General features: G+C 38.7%; 1 protein-coding gene across 1 annotated transcript in view; it reads left to right on the forward strand.

Annotated features, from left to right (window-relative positions):
• Positions 1 to 1895: 1895 nt before the first annotated feature.
• Positions 1896 to 17714, forward strand: part of TRMT1L (tRNA methyltransferase 1 homolog (S. cerevisiae)-like) — a 16677-nt gene continuing 858 nt past the window's right edge. The window contains exons 1-13 of the mRNA XM_010084946.1: positions 1896 to 2022; positions 3155 to 3265; positions 5111 to 5224; positions 6048 to 6112; positions 6670 to 6799; positions 8442 to 8565; positions 10435 to 10514; positions 11583 to 11829; positions 13254 to 13466; positions 14719 to 14909; positions 15959 to 16037; positions 16696 to 16862; positions 17524 to 17583. Of these exons, the coding sequence (XP_010083248.1) occupies positions 6056 to 6112; positions 6670 to 6799; positions 8442 to 8565; positions 10435 to 10514; positions 11583 to 11829; positions 13254 to 13466; positions 14719 to 14909; positions 15959 to 16037; positions 16696 to 16862; positions 17524 to 17583 (1348 nt within the window). The 5' untranslated portion in view covers positions 1896 to 2022; positions 3155 to 3265; positions 5111 to 5224; positions 6048 to 6055. The remainder of the gene's footprint in view (positions 2023 to 3154; positions 3266 to 5110; positions 5225 to 6047; positions 6113 to 6669; positions 6800 to 8441; positions 8566 to 10434; positions 10515 to 11582; positions 11830 to 13253; positions 13467 to 14718; positions 14910 to 15958; positions 16038 to 16695; positions 16863 to 17523; positions 17584 to 17714) is intronic.

The raw sequence follows: 17714 nt of genomic DNA on the forward strand, positions 1-17714 counted from the left end.
TGTACATATACACACACTGTTTTTTTTTCAGGCATTTTACCCCGCTCTGAAGATGTGGACAGTCCAGCTGGTGGACTTGGGTCACTGCTATGCTCTCTTGTAACGCTGTTATCAGCTTTCTCAGAGCACGTGTAGTTGTAATCAATCATTGTTCTTCTTAAGGATTTCTTACCAAAAATCCTTTTAACTTCTTCATTTCCTTCTTGGCCTTCTATTAATAAAGCATGTAGAAACGTTCACCAGGCATCTTGCAACTTTTTATTTGAGAATTAGGCAGGAAATATAAGTCTGTCTCAGGTGAGTTGTCAGCTTAAAAACAGATCTGGGAGAAATGCAGCAATGCTTTCTGAGTAGCAGTGCTGGTCTTGATATATCTTCAGGTAGGTAGAGTAATCTTACTCTGCGCTTTTGTCTTTTGAACAATTTCTCTAACCTCTGTCTTAAGGTATTCCTTCCACTTCCTCTTTCTGCTTCTGTGTTCTTTTTTTAATAATACCAAAAATTTGTATCCCAAGGCAATATTTAAAAGCAAACAAACAAAAAATCCCGGAGGAATCGTAAGAACTGCTGTAAGATCCTTCCAGCCCTTACTCTCTTTTTAGTAGCGGCTAGGAGGAGATGGCTAGGGAAGAAGAGCAACAATACATTAATGCATTCTCCAGAAATATCTTCAAACACAAAACAGTTTGTTGCTCCCTATTTTCTTGAGCCAAAGGCTGTGTTTTCATGTTTAAAATCCCAGAGTGGATTTCTCTTCCATAGTATTCTCGCTTTGGCACATGTAGACTAGCAGCATCCACAGCAGCCTGCGGCAAGGAGGTCCACAGCGCTAACAGTAGGAGCACATTATTCTGCTCTGAATTTCCAGTGGATACCTCCATTTGGTGCATCCCAGTTTTTGTGCTGGAATAGACAGTGAGTGGTTGCCTTCTGTGCTCTCTCTGCATCTCATGATTTTTTAGACACCTGTCGTATCCAGACTGCTCTTTTGCTACTCAGTAGCTAAGAAGTAATGCAATAGCTTTGTTATTTCTTGTTACCCTTTTTTGAATCTTTCTTAGTTCTGCTTGTCCCTTCGAAGCTTGGGGGATCAGCGGCAATCCCACAAGTGGGGCTTTCTGCATCCTTTCCTAGTGCTTCCTAATGTCCGTTGATGGGGAGAGGGGCCCACTGCTTCTGAGGATTTATACCTCTTGCTTTCATCAAAACTATTTTCAAATCCCAAGGTGATAGTCCTGACTGGTGATACTCAGCATGGAGTACATCCATTCATATGTGAAATCAGAATTAGGCTTTTTCCCCCAGTCTGCCACTTGACTGTTTTTTGTCATTTTATTGCCCAGTTACTCAGCCAGTCCTTTTGAAATTCTTCAGTAGGCCCATCTCTCTGCTACCCCAGAGAAGTCATTCATTTGCAAATGCTGCACCAGCACTTACCTCAGTGTCACCCCTGATGATAGCAAATTCTTTCCTCACTACCCTCCTTTTTTCAGATTGTTCAACTAGTCATAGACTGTTCTAAACTTCTGTTTTATGAGTATTTGGATCTCATCCTTGCCTGCTTTGTCTTGCTAGCAGTGCATTTTGCCAGAAAAGGGTAAATATTATTTTGTTAACTTTAAAGATCTGATGATACAGATGGGCGAATAGTTTTGTCTGTCCAGGATGGCATTATTCCACAGTGGTTTCCAAGAATGAATGACAATCTCATTTTATTCTCCAGCATATTTCTATATTTTTTTTCTCCTTCACACTTGTAGTCATTTTTGCCTGTTAGAACCACCAAATTATTGGAAATAAATGAACATATTTGTACAATTCAGTTATATCAACAGCATTTTTACTGTGTTTTTGTTTGATTTTGTTAAGATGGCGTGGTTGTCTCTGGAAAAGTGAAAACCAACAACCTGGATGTGAAAATCACTGAGTCAGAATTGGAAACTGAAGAAAAAGGAACAGAGGAAGAATCTACAAGGGAATCTGACAGCAACATTTTGGATGTATCATCTGATTATCCAAGAGGTTTGCTAATAATCTCTATGAGTATTTGTGTTGTGCGCTTGAGGAAAGGAGGAGAAAAGTTAGAACTAGTGAGGAATAAAGGTGAAGGGAACATGTGAAATCTCATTTCCCATACTTCTGATAGATAGGAGTACTTCTTCCCATGCGTCTGAATAAAATATTTTCCAAAGGTGTTGTAAATCTCCTTCAAATTAGATGTAATTTTCCCCTTATTAACATTTCTAGAAATCGCTGCAGAAATTCACGCATACACACTGACGGAAGACAAGTGAAGGTTAGATGAGGTATGATCTACATCAGGCTCTTGATGCTAAAAGCACCACAGAGAGCGGAGAAAATCTATTGCATCTAAGTGCAGAAATTAAAAGCTAGGAATTGCTTTTAACTGTAGTTTTAAAACTCGCCTCTGTATCTTGAGCACATTGATCAATTTCTGTCTCTGTTCTACATGACTAATCTTGTAAAAACATAGTAAAGATTTAAAATTGCTACAGAATCAGTATTACTGTAAACTAAGATGTTCTGTGTGCTGAAACCAATAAAGCTGATTTATTGCATAAGCTAATTCTCTCTTTTTTAGCAAATTCTCCGCTGTTCCCACTGACCAATAAGTTGAAAAATCAGGACGTAAATTTAAAGGTTGAACAGCCTCCTAAGTGTGGGGAGTGGTAGACTTAATGTAGCCTGGCTGCACAGTGAATAATTGTTACTTGCAATTGTTCCACTTCTAGCTGATATTTTAGTTTTGCCAGACAGTTCCTAGGATGTTTGTATACTGCTTTGTGCATGATTTGCATTCACTAACGGTGCTGAGCAGTGAAATCAGGAGTAAATGGAATGTGACTTGATCTGTTCAGCTTGTTTTTCAAAATGAAGGTCTTTCCAATTTGAGGATTTTCATGTATGTCAGCATTAGAAAGCAAGTCAAAATAGATGGATCTTGTTTAAGAGCCAGTCTGGGGATTCATTTTGCAGTCATTTCTTCTACCATGGAAGTTAAAGGGTGCAAACAAGTATTCCAGTGATTCCTATAGACGTGTTAAATTGGAAATGATGCATAGAAAAATAGCAGTAAACTAAACATATTTTTTTAACTAAGAATGTTTAACTTCTAAATATCTTTGCTTTTTAGAGAAACATATTTCCATTCAAAGACACCTTGCTGATCTAGAGAAACTAGCTGACCTGAAAGAAGGTGAGTTTACAGTGGCAGTATCCCAGAACACAGATCTTCTTGTTACAGGTATTTACATTTTTTCTTAGTTTTTAACACACTACATGTATTTACAATGCCTAAAGACTAGGAGTTTCATAAAAGAATAGCTTGATGATTTGTTCCCTTGCTTATCAAATTTTGGTACTTCTTTCAGTAAATTTAAGACCTTAATAATTCTTTTCTATTTTTTTTCCTCTGCATTGTAGCATTTCTAATGCTGGCAGTGTGCATGGATCAGCAAAATGTTAATTCTAGCTATACATTAGCAGCTTAGTCTAATTTTAATTTTACTTCAAGTGCCGTGATAATGGGGAATCTAATTGTTTAAATGTCAGTTTAAATAAATATGTGTTCTGTTTTGGATGTTTAGCTTTTTTTTTCCCACTCTATTCATTTCTGATCCAGATGTATATTGGAGGATTGCTTAAGACTGTGAAGTGTTTTTCTTACAACTTCTAGTTTTTCTCTGATTACATGTATGGATTTATCACTGGCAGTGGCAGCCCTTGCAACTGGACTAGTTTTTATTCACAGATGAAGAAAAACATCAGGGTGCACGTAGGTTCTGCATCATACGGCTCTTGCGCCTTCATCACCTTTTAGAGTGGCCAGTGATGGAAATAATAGCCTACCTCCGTGTCTGCTTAATTTTAGTAACAAGTATGCCAGAAACATCTATAGAGGGTTTGTTCCATTTTTAATGAGGAGATAGATCGTAAGTATCTCATAAGTCTGGTACTCTTGGCTGTTCCTGAGCCAAGTTATATGTAAATCCATGGTAGTAATAAGCAACTTATTATTCCCTTGCCTGTTCTCAATAGTAATTTTTTTCTTCTGCCATGGATGTAGCATTCTTCTGCCATGTGTGTTAATGGACTAACTTGTATTTATTGCCATCACCTTGTGTATTTGATACTCAGTAAATCATAAGTCAATAAAAGAGGCTTATCAACAGTAGAGAACACTGGTGATTTGTTTGGTGAGCTGTAGGCTGCCTCTGTTGGCTTCAGCGGCGTGGAACTCTGCATGGGCATAGTAATCCACTCATAAAAACTCCTAAAAAAGGAATTTTCCTGTTGTGCAAGCCTAAGATAAGTAATTATTATTATAGATGCCCATGTTGTGTGGCATGTTTCAGTATTCATCAAGTACTATTCAAACACGTACAAGCTTTTCTGCTAGATTCTGCATGAGAGTTAGTTTGACATTCTTAAGACCCAGCAGCAGATGTGTGCACGCTCTGATACATAATTCCTATGTACAGCTCTACAGCACGTCTCCCAATAGCTAGTTTTTATTCAGGTTAGTACTTCAACACCTTTGATGTCAAGATAATCTTGCCTTTGCTTTTTTGTCCCTTACGCAGGATTTCCAAGAAGAAAACTAGTTTTAAGATAGAGTACATTATCTTTTTTGTGGCTTAAAAAAATGGCAAGTGCTTGTTTTATCTAAAAGATTCAGGAGAAGGAAAGACAGAGTCTTGTTCTAACCTCTTCAGTTGCAGTTTTTTTGAAACATTGCAAGTATCTAAACTTCACCTGTAAAATTCTGTTAGTCTGCAGTACTCTTCAGAAGTAGGATAAGCCTCGTGTTGCTGGAGTGAAAAATACTAGAAAACAAAGTTGTAGAAGTTAATGATGTTTAAAGTAATTGTTGTTCTTGTCTATATTCTGTGGACTAGAAAGAGGCAATTCATAAATTTGGAGTTTGTGTATGCCTGAAATAGAGTATACCCTGGAGAATTAATCTTTTGTTGTCAGCTCCTGTTGATAGTACCTTCGTTCTTTTTTCTCTTAGCATGCATCTCTATTAAGGTGCATGGTAAGTGCATTTCATATGTTTCTCCTGCTACTTCTTTATTGGTACTTTCAGATGAAAAGAAGCCTTGTCCACTGTGTCCTGAGGATAAGTTCAGAGCTTGCTATAGTCATAAACTCCATCGTCACCTTCAGAATTTGCATTGGAAAGTTTCTGTTGAATTTGAAGGTAATGGCAATCGTATTTGAATAGTAAATAACTAGAAGAAATTGTGGGCATATAGGACATTGTGCTGTGGTTCATCTTTTTAAATTCCTCTTGACTTAACCGTCTTGTTAACAGCTCTGAGTTAGAACCATGTTTTGACATAACTACTTTTAACCTGGGATGCAAAGTGTAAATGTAAAATAGCTCTGTATTATTCTGCATGCCAAAATAGTTACAGATGTGCATTTTCTCATTTAAAAAAAAAGAATTTATTGGCATGAAAAATACAAAAATAATTTTAAGAAGGTAAAGAAAGTGAGCAGTGTTTTTAAAGATCTAGATGTATGAGTAAATTATCTGTCTGGAGTTCAGTTTTTCATGTACTAGCAGATGTCGTCCTTGTTTTGTTGTTTGGTTTTTTTTTTTCTTTAAACCGTGGAACATATGTTTTATAGGAGTCTTCACCCAAGTCCTTTAGCCAGGTAACAATACTTCTGTAAAATACTCACAAGTACTTCTGAAAGTTGTATACCATATAGCCTGAAGACTCACTGCAGCTTTGTAGGATGTTAACAGACTTATTAAAATTAATTGCCTGTATGTAGTTTTTTTGGATTTTAAAAATTTGTAATGTATAATTAGCTGATAAATTTCTCTGTGTGGAAGGTGAGTTTATCATATGATTGGTAATTTTCTCTTGCTGCTGTCTTGTGGCAATACTTAGGAATCTTAAATGAGACCATGCCCTAAAAGTAAAGAATGTTTTGAATCAGAGTCTGTGGTATAGGACGTATGCATTCTGTTTGCTTACTCTACTGTGATGTGACAAGAATTTGTTTTCCAGGGTACAGAATGTGCATCTGCCACTTACCTTGTCGTCAAGTGAAACCAAATGTCGTCGGAGACCAGGTGAAAACGCTGAATCACAGAGATATTTGTTACTCTACAAAGTGGGGGAAATGGGTGGTTTGGGGAATTTTTACAATCTACTTAGTCTCACAATGTGTCTTGCTATCCAGTGTGGGCTACCAAAAGCTTATTGGTCCAGAATAGAAGAATCTGATATAACCCTTGGGTAGCTGAATATAGTTGTATCTCTCTCTTATTTTGGTGGGTAGCTGCCTAGATTATGTAAAACACTGTAACAGTTGGGAGTAAAGAGCAGCTTTGTGTGGCAGAGATGAAGGGTTCAGTTCGTTAGCACAGGCAGTGGATGCTTCTCAGTTCCCTCTGGGTGCTGACTATAGGAGCATTGGCAGAGTTTGGTTGTGGGGCTGTGGCAGGGTAGCAGTGCTGTGCTGACTCTGGGGCTATGATTATTTACAGTCTCTGTGGTTGTAGGTTCAAAATATTTTGTGTTCAATAAAGGTAAGAGACAGATGACTTCTTCATCTGCCTGTGTTCAGGTATAGTTCTACTTTAACCATGTTGATGCATTCTGAAACTGCACATATTTTATTTTACAGACATTTTCAAAGATGGGAGCCCATTACCATTGTATCATCTGTTCAGCAACTATCACACGAAGAACTGACATGATAGGTCATATTAATCGTCATGTGAATAAAGGAGAAACTGAATCAAGGTTTATTACAGGTAGGTGCTTACTTACATAAAACGTTCGATCTTTTTATACTACGTAGCATATGGAATAACTATGATATGTGGGTGAGAGACATGAGAAAAATTCTGAAACAGATTTTAGGTTTACTAGTGAGAAATCTGCTCTTATTATTTCTGAATTTTTTTTCTCCTCAACTATTTAGTAGTGTTGTGATTTAGTCTCTGCATTGACTACTCTGTGCTTACTGAAAAACAGTAAACCCTTCACAGTGAGTTTAATCTTGTAAATACAGGTTTCTGTGTCTCCAAAAGAAGGGGGGACATGGCATCCATAAAACAAAATCTCTGTAGAGGATTTCATGCCTCTATATTTCACTGTCTTTCTTTGTAAAACAGTCTACGGTACGTCTTTCTGCAATATAAAAATCCTTTGCTTTTATTTCCTTTATTTTTGCAAGTTGTCTGTTCTCTACAGCTGTTAAGTGAAAAACACATAATTGATTAGCTGTTGTGTAAAAATTAAGAATTTTTTGCTACAGCCTGGACTGTTAACTGTTGAAAATTAGTCTGATTTCTGTGTCTCTGTGTAGATGTATGGATGTTATCTAAACATAATATAGTAAAGATCTGCAAGCTATGAAGTTCACACTTATTTCTGGTACCAATATGTGGTTTAGGAGTAGCAGTTTTGTGTCTGGGCATCAGTTTACATGTCTGAGAAGCGAGAGTAGTACCATCCGTACCACATTCCATGCTTTTCACTTAAATAGAGTTTGTTTTGTGAAATATCTCTGTATGGTTCCCTTCAGAGCTGTTAGTAAATAGTGGCCCATTTGACATTTTTTTAACAAAATGCATGTGGCTATTTTTCCTCACGGGGAGAGGAAGAATTCAGAGGTCAGAGATTTCATGCTTTGCAGGTGCTTCAGCAGCACTTGGGGGCTATGACTGTGGAGCACGTGGTAGAGCAGTTCACAGATAGACAATCTGTGTGTTTGAAAGCACTGAGAGAGAGGCAGGCTGAGCACTGAATGATATCTAGATGATAGCTAACAAATTTTTCCTGGTCATTCCTGGGTAAATTTTGCTGCTGTTAGACTGGGGATAAATTGCTCAGAGGAATGACAGGATGTGTTTACAGCTGTCAAATCAGAAAGCTTATTTTGCCACAGACTATTTTATACAAAGCTTAAGAGCTCAAATTGTCCCTATGCTTGTGTTGTCTGTACACATTTCGTGAAGTTGTTTGATAATTTAACAGAGATTAGATCAAGGATTTTGAGGGATATTTGCAGTTCATAGATATACATTCAGGACTATGTTAATAGGGTTTTAATTAATTAGCAATGTGTTATGTTTGAACATGCAAAACAGATGTGCTAAGCCTCAGGCTCAGGGGCTTGCTTTCCTAAATTTGAGTGGATACATAGGAGCCCAACTGAGAAACAAATCTGATGTGTATGGGAAGAAAATTGTGGTAGAGCTTGATCCTTATTTGCCATTCTCAGGACTAGAAGATAAATTGTTGCCTGCTTTTTTCCCTCCCCGTACTTGTTAACTGATCCATGACTTCTGGCTATATGGGAGTAAATTTGCAATTTAATTTATAAAATGTGCTAATATTAATTTCAATTCTCGCTGCCTCTTTCCTTCCTCCACAATTACTTTCTTTTAGTTCCTCCTCCCAAGTCTTCTCATGAAGTGCTGAAGGAGTCAGCCACAGATGTGAAGGTTCTTCCCAACTACTCCACACCTCAGAAAACAGATTCCTATTTTAATCCTAAAATGAAACTCAACAGGTAGGAGAACAGGGGGTGGGAGGATGTCCCATAGGGGTGGGGAGTTTGTAATGAAAAATACTCGTGCATTTTGAAAAGCAAACCCTGTGAAACTTTTCTTCAAAGAGCAGGAGAAATAGCATTGGTGAGGAATAAGATACGGTTCCTGGGATAAGAATTGTGTTTAGAGGTGTTTTTAATTTATCTGCTTGGATAATTTCTGGTAATTTGGGAAGTTTTCTATCAGAAAACTCTTGACAATTTTTTGAAACCCAATAACACTGTGTGGGAAATATTGTAATTTCTGAAGCAATTAGGTATTTTTATGTAATGAGTAGAAAAGAATAGGATTTGAAAAGAAGAGCATGCTTGAAAACTACCTTCATGGTATACACCTAAGATGTTTTTCTGTGAATCTCCACAAGATACCATGGATACTCACTGCTCTCTCTCCTCTAGCTCAACAGCAGCATATCTATAATTTACAGTTTTCATATTCTGGGCCTTTTTCTCTTGGTAGTTAGATTCTTTCAAATGTCTTCTCATGATTTGCGTTAAAAAAGACAAAGGAAGAAACATTGTCTTTTTTTAAGGAGAGTCATAAATGGTGTCTGTACCACAACTGAAGGGTGCGAGCATTGACACCAGTGCCTTGGGACTGGGCTTCAGGCTGTGTTGGCCTCTCATGTTGTCAGTGCTGTTAGTGTTCACAGACATAGCCAAGCTCAAATATTAAGGCATGCCTCTGAAGAAGGCCATGGCAACTACGCTTATGGCTATGTCTGAAAGAACAAGCAAGGCCTGTTCCTCAATGCAGTGGAATTTCATTGCTTTACAGTAATTTCTGACATCTTTTTAAACACCAAGCCATTAGTAGGGTAGTATCAGAATGTGCTGGGAAAGTAAGAAAAACGCTATTTACTTTTGAGTGCTAGGCACTTTTTCCAGTTTGGAGTAAGTTGATTCAGGATCTTACCTTATGTGACGAGTTTGCCCTTGGCTGGGAGCCAGCCCCACACAACCCGTTTGCTCACCCTCCCCTCTCCCGGGGATGGGGGAGAGAATTAAAGGGATAAAGGGAAAAAAAGGACTCGGGGGCTGAGATAAGAACAGTTTAATAACTAAACTACAATAATATTGGACGTAATAGTATATTCAAATATACAAATGAGTGATACACAGTGATACTGCCCCCCCACCCGATGACCAAGGCTCAACCTGTTCCCAGCTAATGATCCCAGAGCAGGGAGAGTCCCAAAACTACACTCAAGGAACAGGGATAACAGTCTGAGCATCCCAGGCAGAGAGCTGACCGAGGCGTGCGGGGGGGAGAAGGCCTTGGGAGAGGGACCAACTGGAGCGAGATGACCCAGAGCAGAAGCGATCCGGAACAAGAAGGGATGAGCTTCTGGAGGGTCCTCAACTGTATACTGGGCATGATGTGTATGATATGGAATAGATTATTGGCCACTTTGGGTCTCAGTCTGGAACCTAAGATCAAATCCTGGGCTAGTAACTGGGGCTGTGCTCCCTCCCAGCTTCTCCTGTTTGTGGACAGCAGAGAAGCTCAAAGACCTTGAATATCCTGTCAACAACTATAAACATCACTTTTTATCAGCTTTTTTCTTAGCACAAATCCAAAACACAGCCTCTTGCGTGCTATTATGAAGAAAGTTGAACTCTGTCTCAGCTTAACCCAGGACACCTTATGAATATCCTGCTTTAGAATGAAACTTTCAAGGGTAGTTGAGGTTTTGATTTACAGTTCTTCTCTGTGAAAGGCAGAGTTTAGCTTAAATGTTCTAGTATTATATTCAAGGGAAAAAAATAAGGAAAAGGAAGGAAAAATATTTTCTCAATTTACAATGACCTTTCTTTTTTATTTTCAAGGCAATTGATATTCTGCGCGCTAGCTGTTCTAGCTGAGGAACGTAAACCGATAGAATGTTTGGACGCTTTTGGTGCCACTGGTAAAGTAAATTTCTTTAACATTTTGGCTAATATCCAATAGTATGAGGCTGCAGGTATCAGTAGTAACGGACATCGTGTATTCAAAAATAACGTGAGGTACACAGTAATTTTCTTCCTTAGGCAGGCAGTCATTGGCTTCCATACAAAAAACTCAGCCATCAAGAGCCTGGTATTAGGTCTTTTAAAAAGACTGTAAATAATATTAAATCAAAGTTGGTGTCCTTAAAATCAGTTGCCTTCATGTCCATGAAACGGCATATTCCTAAACTTGGGTCCAAGGTCACAGATCTTTTGTGACTCTGTGGCTCTGGAAGTTGGCTGTAAAATCAACCTGTAGTTTAAAAATGGTGATGAATTTGAGCTTCTTTATCAGAATTCTCACTTAATTGATTACAAAAATTTTGAACTTGAACTGAACGTAAAGTAGTCATATCAGTGTCTGTTAACCATCTGGAACAAAAATGTGCAGAGATCTGGATTGCAGGCTCATTATTCTGTAAACTTAAGTTCATAGTTGGAAACAGCAGTAACTGCTCAGTATTTTGCATAAAAGATCTTGATAATTAATTTATCACTGTTCTGAACTAGGCCAGACTTCACAAGTGTGTTGTGTCCTGCACGTCTACAATTTAATCACAGACTTTGCTTCTTAAGTCAGCAATAGACACTTGGAGGCAGCCTAAAGATCTTCACCGTTACCTATCCTCATGTTTGTGTTCTACGGTGGTCTGTCACAGGAGTCTGTCTGCCACACTGGAGTGTTAAACAAGCTGAAGGGCTTTCCTGCTTTCTGTGGGTCCAGCTTGCTGCAAAAATCACAGATCTTTCGGTCTATAGCTCCAGTTATCATATAAGAAAGTGACAAATAGTCTGTCCCTTTACATACCCCATTGTCACGCTGTGCTGAGGCAGAAGGTCACCAAGACATTTTTGCAGGAACATGACAAAATTTGCATCACATGCACTTCTGTATTATAAAAAGGATTAACTTTTTTTCTTACCAAGTTCAGGAACCCAGAAACCAATTCCTTATTCTGTCACGGAGTTACAATTCTGTCTTTCCTTAGGTATAATGGGATTACAATGGGCAAAGCATCTCAGAAGTTCTGTGAAAGTTACAATTAATGATTGTAATGAAAATTCTGTGACAATGATTCAGGAAAACTGCCAGTTAAACAAAATGAAGGTGAAACTGAACACTAAGGAAGAAGACAATGATGAAGCTATGGGAGATGGAGAAGAAAATACTGACACCATTGAGGTGACAAAAATGGATGCCAATGTTATAATGCATTTGAGATCATTTGATTTTATGTAAGTGTTGAATGTTTCTGGTAATAATTTTCTGGTTTTGTAATGACACACCCCACCCCATCTCCCAGACTATGATTATTTAGGGAAGCTGGAATAAAAGAATCAACCAACAGTCGCTTGGTATTTAAAATGTAATTCTGTTGTCCCAGAAATCATGTAGGAACAGAATTTTAATCTTAAATGTTTTAGAAATTGCTGGAAACGTATTAAGTCCTTCTGACATCCAGAGTGGACTATAAATGTATACCAAAGTCTTAATCTAAACTTTTTTTTTTAAACTTCATTGTCTGTTTGATAAAGAGAAATGTCAAATTAGTCCTTTTTTTTTCTTAAAACTTTTGATTAGTTTAAAATCCCTACCTTTGCATGTCATTTTGTAGGACTTTATTGCATCTCCTGTTTTAATCCATTTTGCAGCATATTAATTTTCAATTAAAGTAGGCTAATTCTTCCAAGTTGGCTTTATAGATTCATACATTCAAAACCTATACAGACACAGAATCATAGAGCCACAGAATGGTTTGGGTTGGAAGGGCCCTTAAAGATCATCGAGTCCCACCCGCCCCCTGCCATGGGCTGGGACACCTCCCACTAGCCCAGGTTGCTCAAAGCCTCATCCAGCCTGGCCTTGAACCCCTCCAGGGATGGGGCATCCACAGCTTCTCTGGGCAACCTGGGCCACTGCCTCACCCCCCGCACAGGGAAACATTTCTTCCTAATAGCTAATCTAAATCTCCCCTCTTTCAGCTTAAAACCGTTACCCCTTGTCCTCCTTACACCCCCTGATCAAGAGTCCCTCCCCATCTATCCTGTATCCCCCTTTCAGCACTGGAAAGTGCTGTAAGGTGTCCCCAGAGCCTTCTCTTCTCCAGGCTGAACAACCCCAACTCTCTCAGCCTGCCCTCATATGGGAGGTGCTCCAGCCCTCTGACCATCTTGATGGCCTCCTCTGGACTCACTCCAATGTCAAAATAAGTGATTGGATTTTTATTTTTTTTTTTTAATCGATAAATACCCAGAACTAAGCTGATTAAGCAGCAGGTATTCAGGCTGAAAATTAGTCTAATTATTTAGTACATAAACTGGCATGCATACATTTGAAGGTGCTTTTGGTTTTGGAAACTGCCCATTTTTTTCAGGCCAATATTCTTCTAACTTGAATTAGTCAGTGGGTCAGGATGTGAAAAAAGACTTGCTGGCTTTGTGGTGGTGTGTATTTTCCAGCACAGTGCTTCCCTGGCTCTTACAATTTGACAGTTAAGTATTCCAGAGAAATTCATGAGAGGTATGCTGTAAATTTTAGTCCCGTTTCCTCTTCTTTTAAATATGACCATAGACAAAGATCATAAAATGGTGTTTTCCTCAGTTTAAAGCTAAACTGCTGAGCACCTGTAGATACTCAGAGGGACTTCCTTTCTTTTCAGCCATTTGGACCCCTTCGGAACTTCTGTGAATTATCTGGATTCTGCCTTTCGAAATGTGAGAAATCTTGGAATTGTCTCATTGACATCCACTGACATCAGTTCTCTGTATGCAAAGGCTCAGCACGTTGCCCTGCGTCATTACGGATGCAATATTGTTAGAACAGAGTACTACAAGGAACTGGCAGCCAGAATAGTAGTTGCTGCTGTAACAAGGTACTGCTAAAACAAATTTCCTGAAATTCTGGTAGAAACTTATTAGAGAAGTATTAGCAATACAGAGCTTCAACTTCTGCTGTAGGTTGTCCATGTTGAGTTTCCAGAATTCCTTATTTCTGAAAGCCAGTCTTCTTGATACAAAATTAATGTTTCATATTTTGTGTTCTGCTGTGGGTTAATGTAAATTTTAAACTAAATGACTGGGCAAGGTGAAAATGCAGAAATACGGTAGGGCTTTGTGATGGTGGGGAGGGTTTTTGGTGGTGGGGAGGGATGGTGATGTAAAAAGTAATACCCAGAGTTGCCTATCTGCAACCTCAATTTTGTGGTCATTTTAGTGCTGCGTTAAGACACTAAAATGTTAATTAAACTGCATGACTGGCTTCTAGCTAAGCATTACAGTTAGACTGGCTTTAATGGAAACTGATACTTCAGATGGTCGTGCTTGAGGTTAAAAAGATATATCGCATTACTAACTTGTGTAATTAGTCATTTGCATATAGATATGCTCAGTAAATTTAGTCTGTTAAATAAAGACATAAAACCTTGTCCTTAACAGGGTTAAAAATGATACAGGCAAGAGGATGGGTCAACTGCTCAGGAAGGACAGCAGGGTGAAATAAAGTGCACAGAGGTCTTCAGAATGCCAGAGCAAAAAATACTGACCTGAATATGTTTAGATATTGCTTCTTTGTCTCCCCGCGTACGTGAAGGTGTTCCCTGCAGAATATTCTTAGACACAGATACACTGCTCAAGAAAAGTTTTAGTTGTGTTCTGGGTTACATGCTCCAACCCCCTAAAGATTTCTTCTTCCTTCTCAATGCTTACCTGTTCAGGAACTGCTCACTTCCCTTCCCACAGTCCTTATTTAAATAACATTTGATGATTTACCCTCATGTGTGTCACTCTACATTTCTGCCTTCTTGGATTTTCTTTTAGTTTGTTTATATTGTTTGCTGCAATATCTTGGCAATAGGTAGGTATTTGGAGAGAAAAGTGATGCAGATGGCAGACCGATATTTCTAGATGTGATAAAAAGAAGTAAACGCAGATTTGATTAGCCCTACAGGACATAGACAAAACTGTGCACTTAAGAAACAAAACTTTGTCCTGATCGCTTTCTCAGATCTTTAATATCTATTTCAAGGAAGTGGATGAGCTCAAGAATTTTTCAGCAGGTTCGGGCATCTGTGGCAATCTTAGCCTGATGATTTCAGTACAACGAGGGTTTGTGTTTTTCCTTTGTAGAGCTGCAGCTCGCTGTAACAAAGGCATTGAAGTTTTATTCGCAGTAGCTCTAGAACATTTTGTTCTAGTAGTGGTCAGAGTTTTAAGGGGACCATCTCCTGCGGATGATTCAGCAAAGAAAATAAGATACCTCATCCATTGCCAGTGGTGCGAAGAGAGAATTTTTCAGAAAGAGGGTAATATGGTAGAAGGTAAATGGATTTTCCTTTGTACTTTCTAGAAGGTATGATTCCTGTGTCTCCGTAAAATAACAATTCCCCTTAATGTAACAATAAGTGTATTATATGAGGTGGAGAAGGTACCATCCTTTACGGTAGTGGGTTAGATTAGTTGTCTAGGTGGATTTTGCTGTAAATGTACTGGATCTGTTTCTAGACAGGACATACTCCAACTGTCTGTAGCTGCTGAAGCCGCCAGAATGCCCACCATGCCCATGGATCTGTCCTTTCTTTGAAGGGTGTGAAGAGTGGCACAATCTTTGCCACCATTCAGTACCTCCACACAGTGGCAGCTTGATAGATTTTGGTGTCAGATTGCTTTCCCACTGTTCATTTCAGTTACCTTAAAATGCAGTGGATGATGCACAGTATGACTTGCCCTTCAGAGGAGGGTGTGTTCTGCCTGGCCCCGGGCAGGACCTGTACGTGCCTGATGGAAATACCTCGGCAGGTGTGGTGGGAAAGGTACGCACCATTCCTGTAATTCAGCTAATGCTCAGTGGTGAGTGAAGGTGGCCTCTAGGCTAAAAGTTGACTGTAAGTTTTAAGAAATGAGTAACCGATAAGTACAGCAGTATGGTAGAGATCTTAATTAATAAATGAATTGTTTACTTAATGCCTTACTTGTAAGCAAGCTGACTTATAGCTTAGAAAACTTGTGGGTGGGCTGTATGTTCTAATGGGCTGATGTCTGAAATTATTGTTCTTTACTATTAACCTGGAGTATGTAAGTGTAGGAGGGCTAACAATTTCCTTGGTACTTGAAGTCTGCCTAGAAACATAGGAATTATGTGGCTTTTTAGGGTCTTTTTTCCTTCAGTGTTTTAACAAGGATTAAAGATTGAGCCATCAATCACTAAATTCTTATAAGCACCAAACAGTATCATGCTTCTGCTGTTGCTTGCCCTTCCAAATACCTCTCCTGGAGTAAGCTACTACTTCATATCTATGTCATCTCTCTCCAGTAAAGCAGGCATTGCTGAGTATTTCAAAACAACTTAAATCCTGTTTTTCTGTTGTAGAAAACCCTTATCAGCAGCTGCCTTGTGATTGTCATGGCAGTATGCCTGGGAAGACGGCAGTAGTCCTTGGTCCTCTCTGGTAAGTACAGAACACAATATTGAATTGGAATAATTAGGTTGGAAGAACCTCTGGAGGCTCAGTTTTGTCTTTTGTTCACAGAGTTCAGACTGCTTAATAAATCATAACTTTAAATGTCACATTCAGTGAAACTTATGGAATACATCCTGCACAGGAGAACCTGGCTATGTGTTCCTCAAGTTGCCAAATGTTAAGCAACTCTTTATTACTCTATACTTGAGGAGAATTTATTTAGTAAATCCTTACTTGTGCTGATGGTAATAAATAATACATTGCTTGATAATTAATCCTTAGAATTTTCTGTTGTGAGAAACAAGAATAAATCCTTTTGTTAAGTCTTTTAACTATTTCAAATTAGTATTAAAAATAGTTGACAAGTGACAGTACCATTCTTCTGGGGGTTAAATTATTTTCTCAAGGTAGTAGGGCAAGTCAGTGGTGGAAATAAAATTACCATTGTTGAGATCTTGATTTTTAACACGAGACCAGTGTTACTGTCATTGGAAACAAGAGATTTCAATATCACTAAGTTAAGAACACAGCCTGATGCAGTGCTTCTGTGTCATAGTTGCTGATCAATTTTGGTGAGAGATTTTTAGTGCAACTATTTTGCTTTCATTCAGAAGTCTTAACTTTTTGCTTGTCTTGCATTTCATAGGTCAGGATCCCTCTTTAACACTGGATTCCTCAGGAGAATGCTGTTTGAGGCTGTTCAGTATGGTTTAGATGAGGCTCAGCCACTTCTGAAGACATTAGTTTGTGAAGCTGAGTGCACAACTTTCAAGCATTTTTCTACTCACAGTCCTTGTGATGAGAACAAACAAGGTAAGAAAAATGGCAGACTGGTCACAATAAGGACTGGCTTTGAGGTGATTCAGAGAGGTACTGCTCTTTGATAACTTACTACTAACAGCAGTGTCTACATAAAAAGGTCAAGAAAATGTTGCTTTGAGTGCAGCGTGGGACTTGTCAGCTCTTGTCAGATGGTCTCTGGTGCTGTTAGGAGAGGAGAGTAGGGGCTGTCAGAGGCAGAGTGCTGGATTAGGCATCTTTAATCGGTATGACAGATCCTAAACCAAATAAACATAACACAGGCAGGTTGACTGCCATGAAATCCAGCACATCCCCTGAAGGAGATGGAAATACTAAGTGCTGGTTCTTTGGTGTACCCTGATCCTGACCTGAGAGCCTGTGCTGTTAGAAAGAGAGGCCTCCAGCTGTTGTGCTCTGCATACTCTGCAGGGATTGCAGATCAGTGTGCCAAAAGAAATGGCTTTCTGTACAGGAGTGCTGTTCTGCTCATTAAATGAGATTGTATTTTGAGTATCCCCTCTAAATTTAAGTTACTGAGGTAGTAAGTACAAGTCACCCATATGTATCCCTCTTTAGGCCAGCATATGGTATTATTTATTTGTTTAACTAAGGCATTTTGCCATTTGACATTGTCTTACAGTAGAATTAATTTTGACTCTTAATTGTATTCTAGAAGAGTGTGGCGTATATATTAAAACACCAAACACTTCTGCAGAATCCCACTTGGTACATGGTAAGTAGATCTTTTTTGGTGTAGCTGTAGCCGTTTCAAATTATAGTTTTAAGCGATGGCTAGGCCAACCTCGTGTTCACATTTTTTTTAATATTTAACAGTACTGGTACTCAGGATTTTTTTTTTTTCTG

Source organism: Pterocles gutturalis, unplaced genomic scaffold (genome assembly GCF_000699245.1).
Source record: "Pterocles gutturalis isolate BGI_N339 unplaced genomic scaffold, ASM69924v1 scaffold20005, whole genome shotgun sequence".
In the NCBI taxonomy this organism is placed as follows: Eukaryota; Metazoa; Chordata; class Aves; order Pterocliformes; family Pteroclidae; genus Pterocles; species Pterocles gutturalis.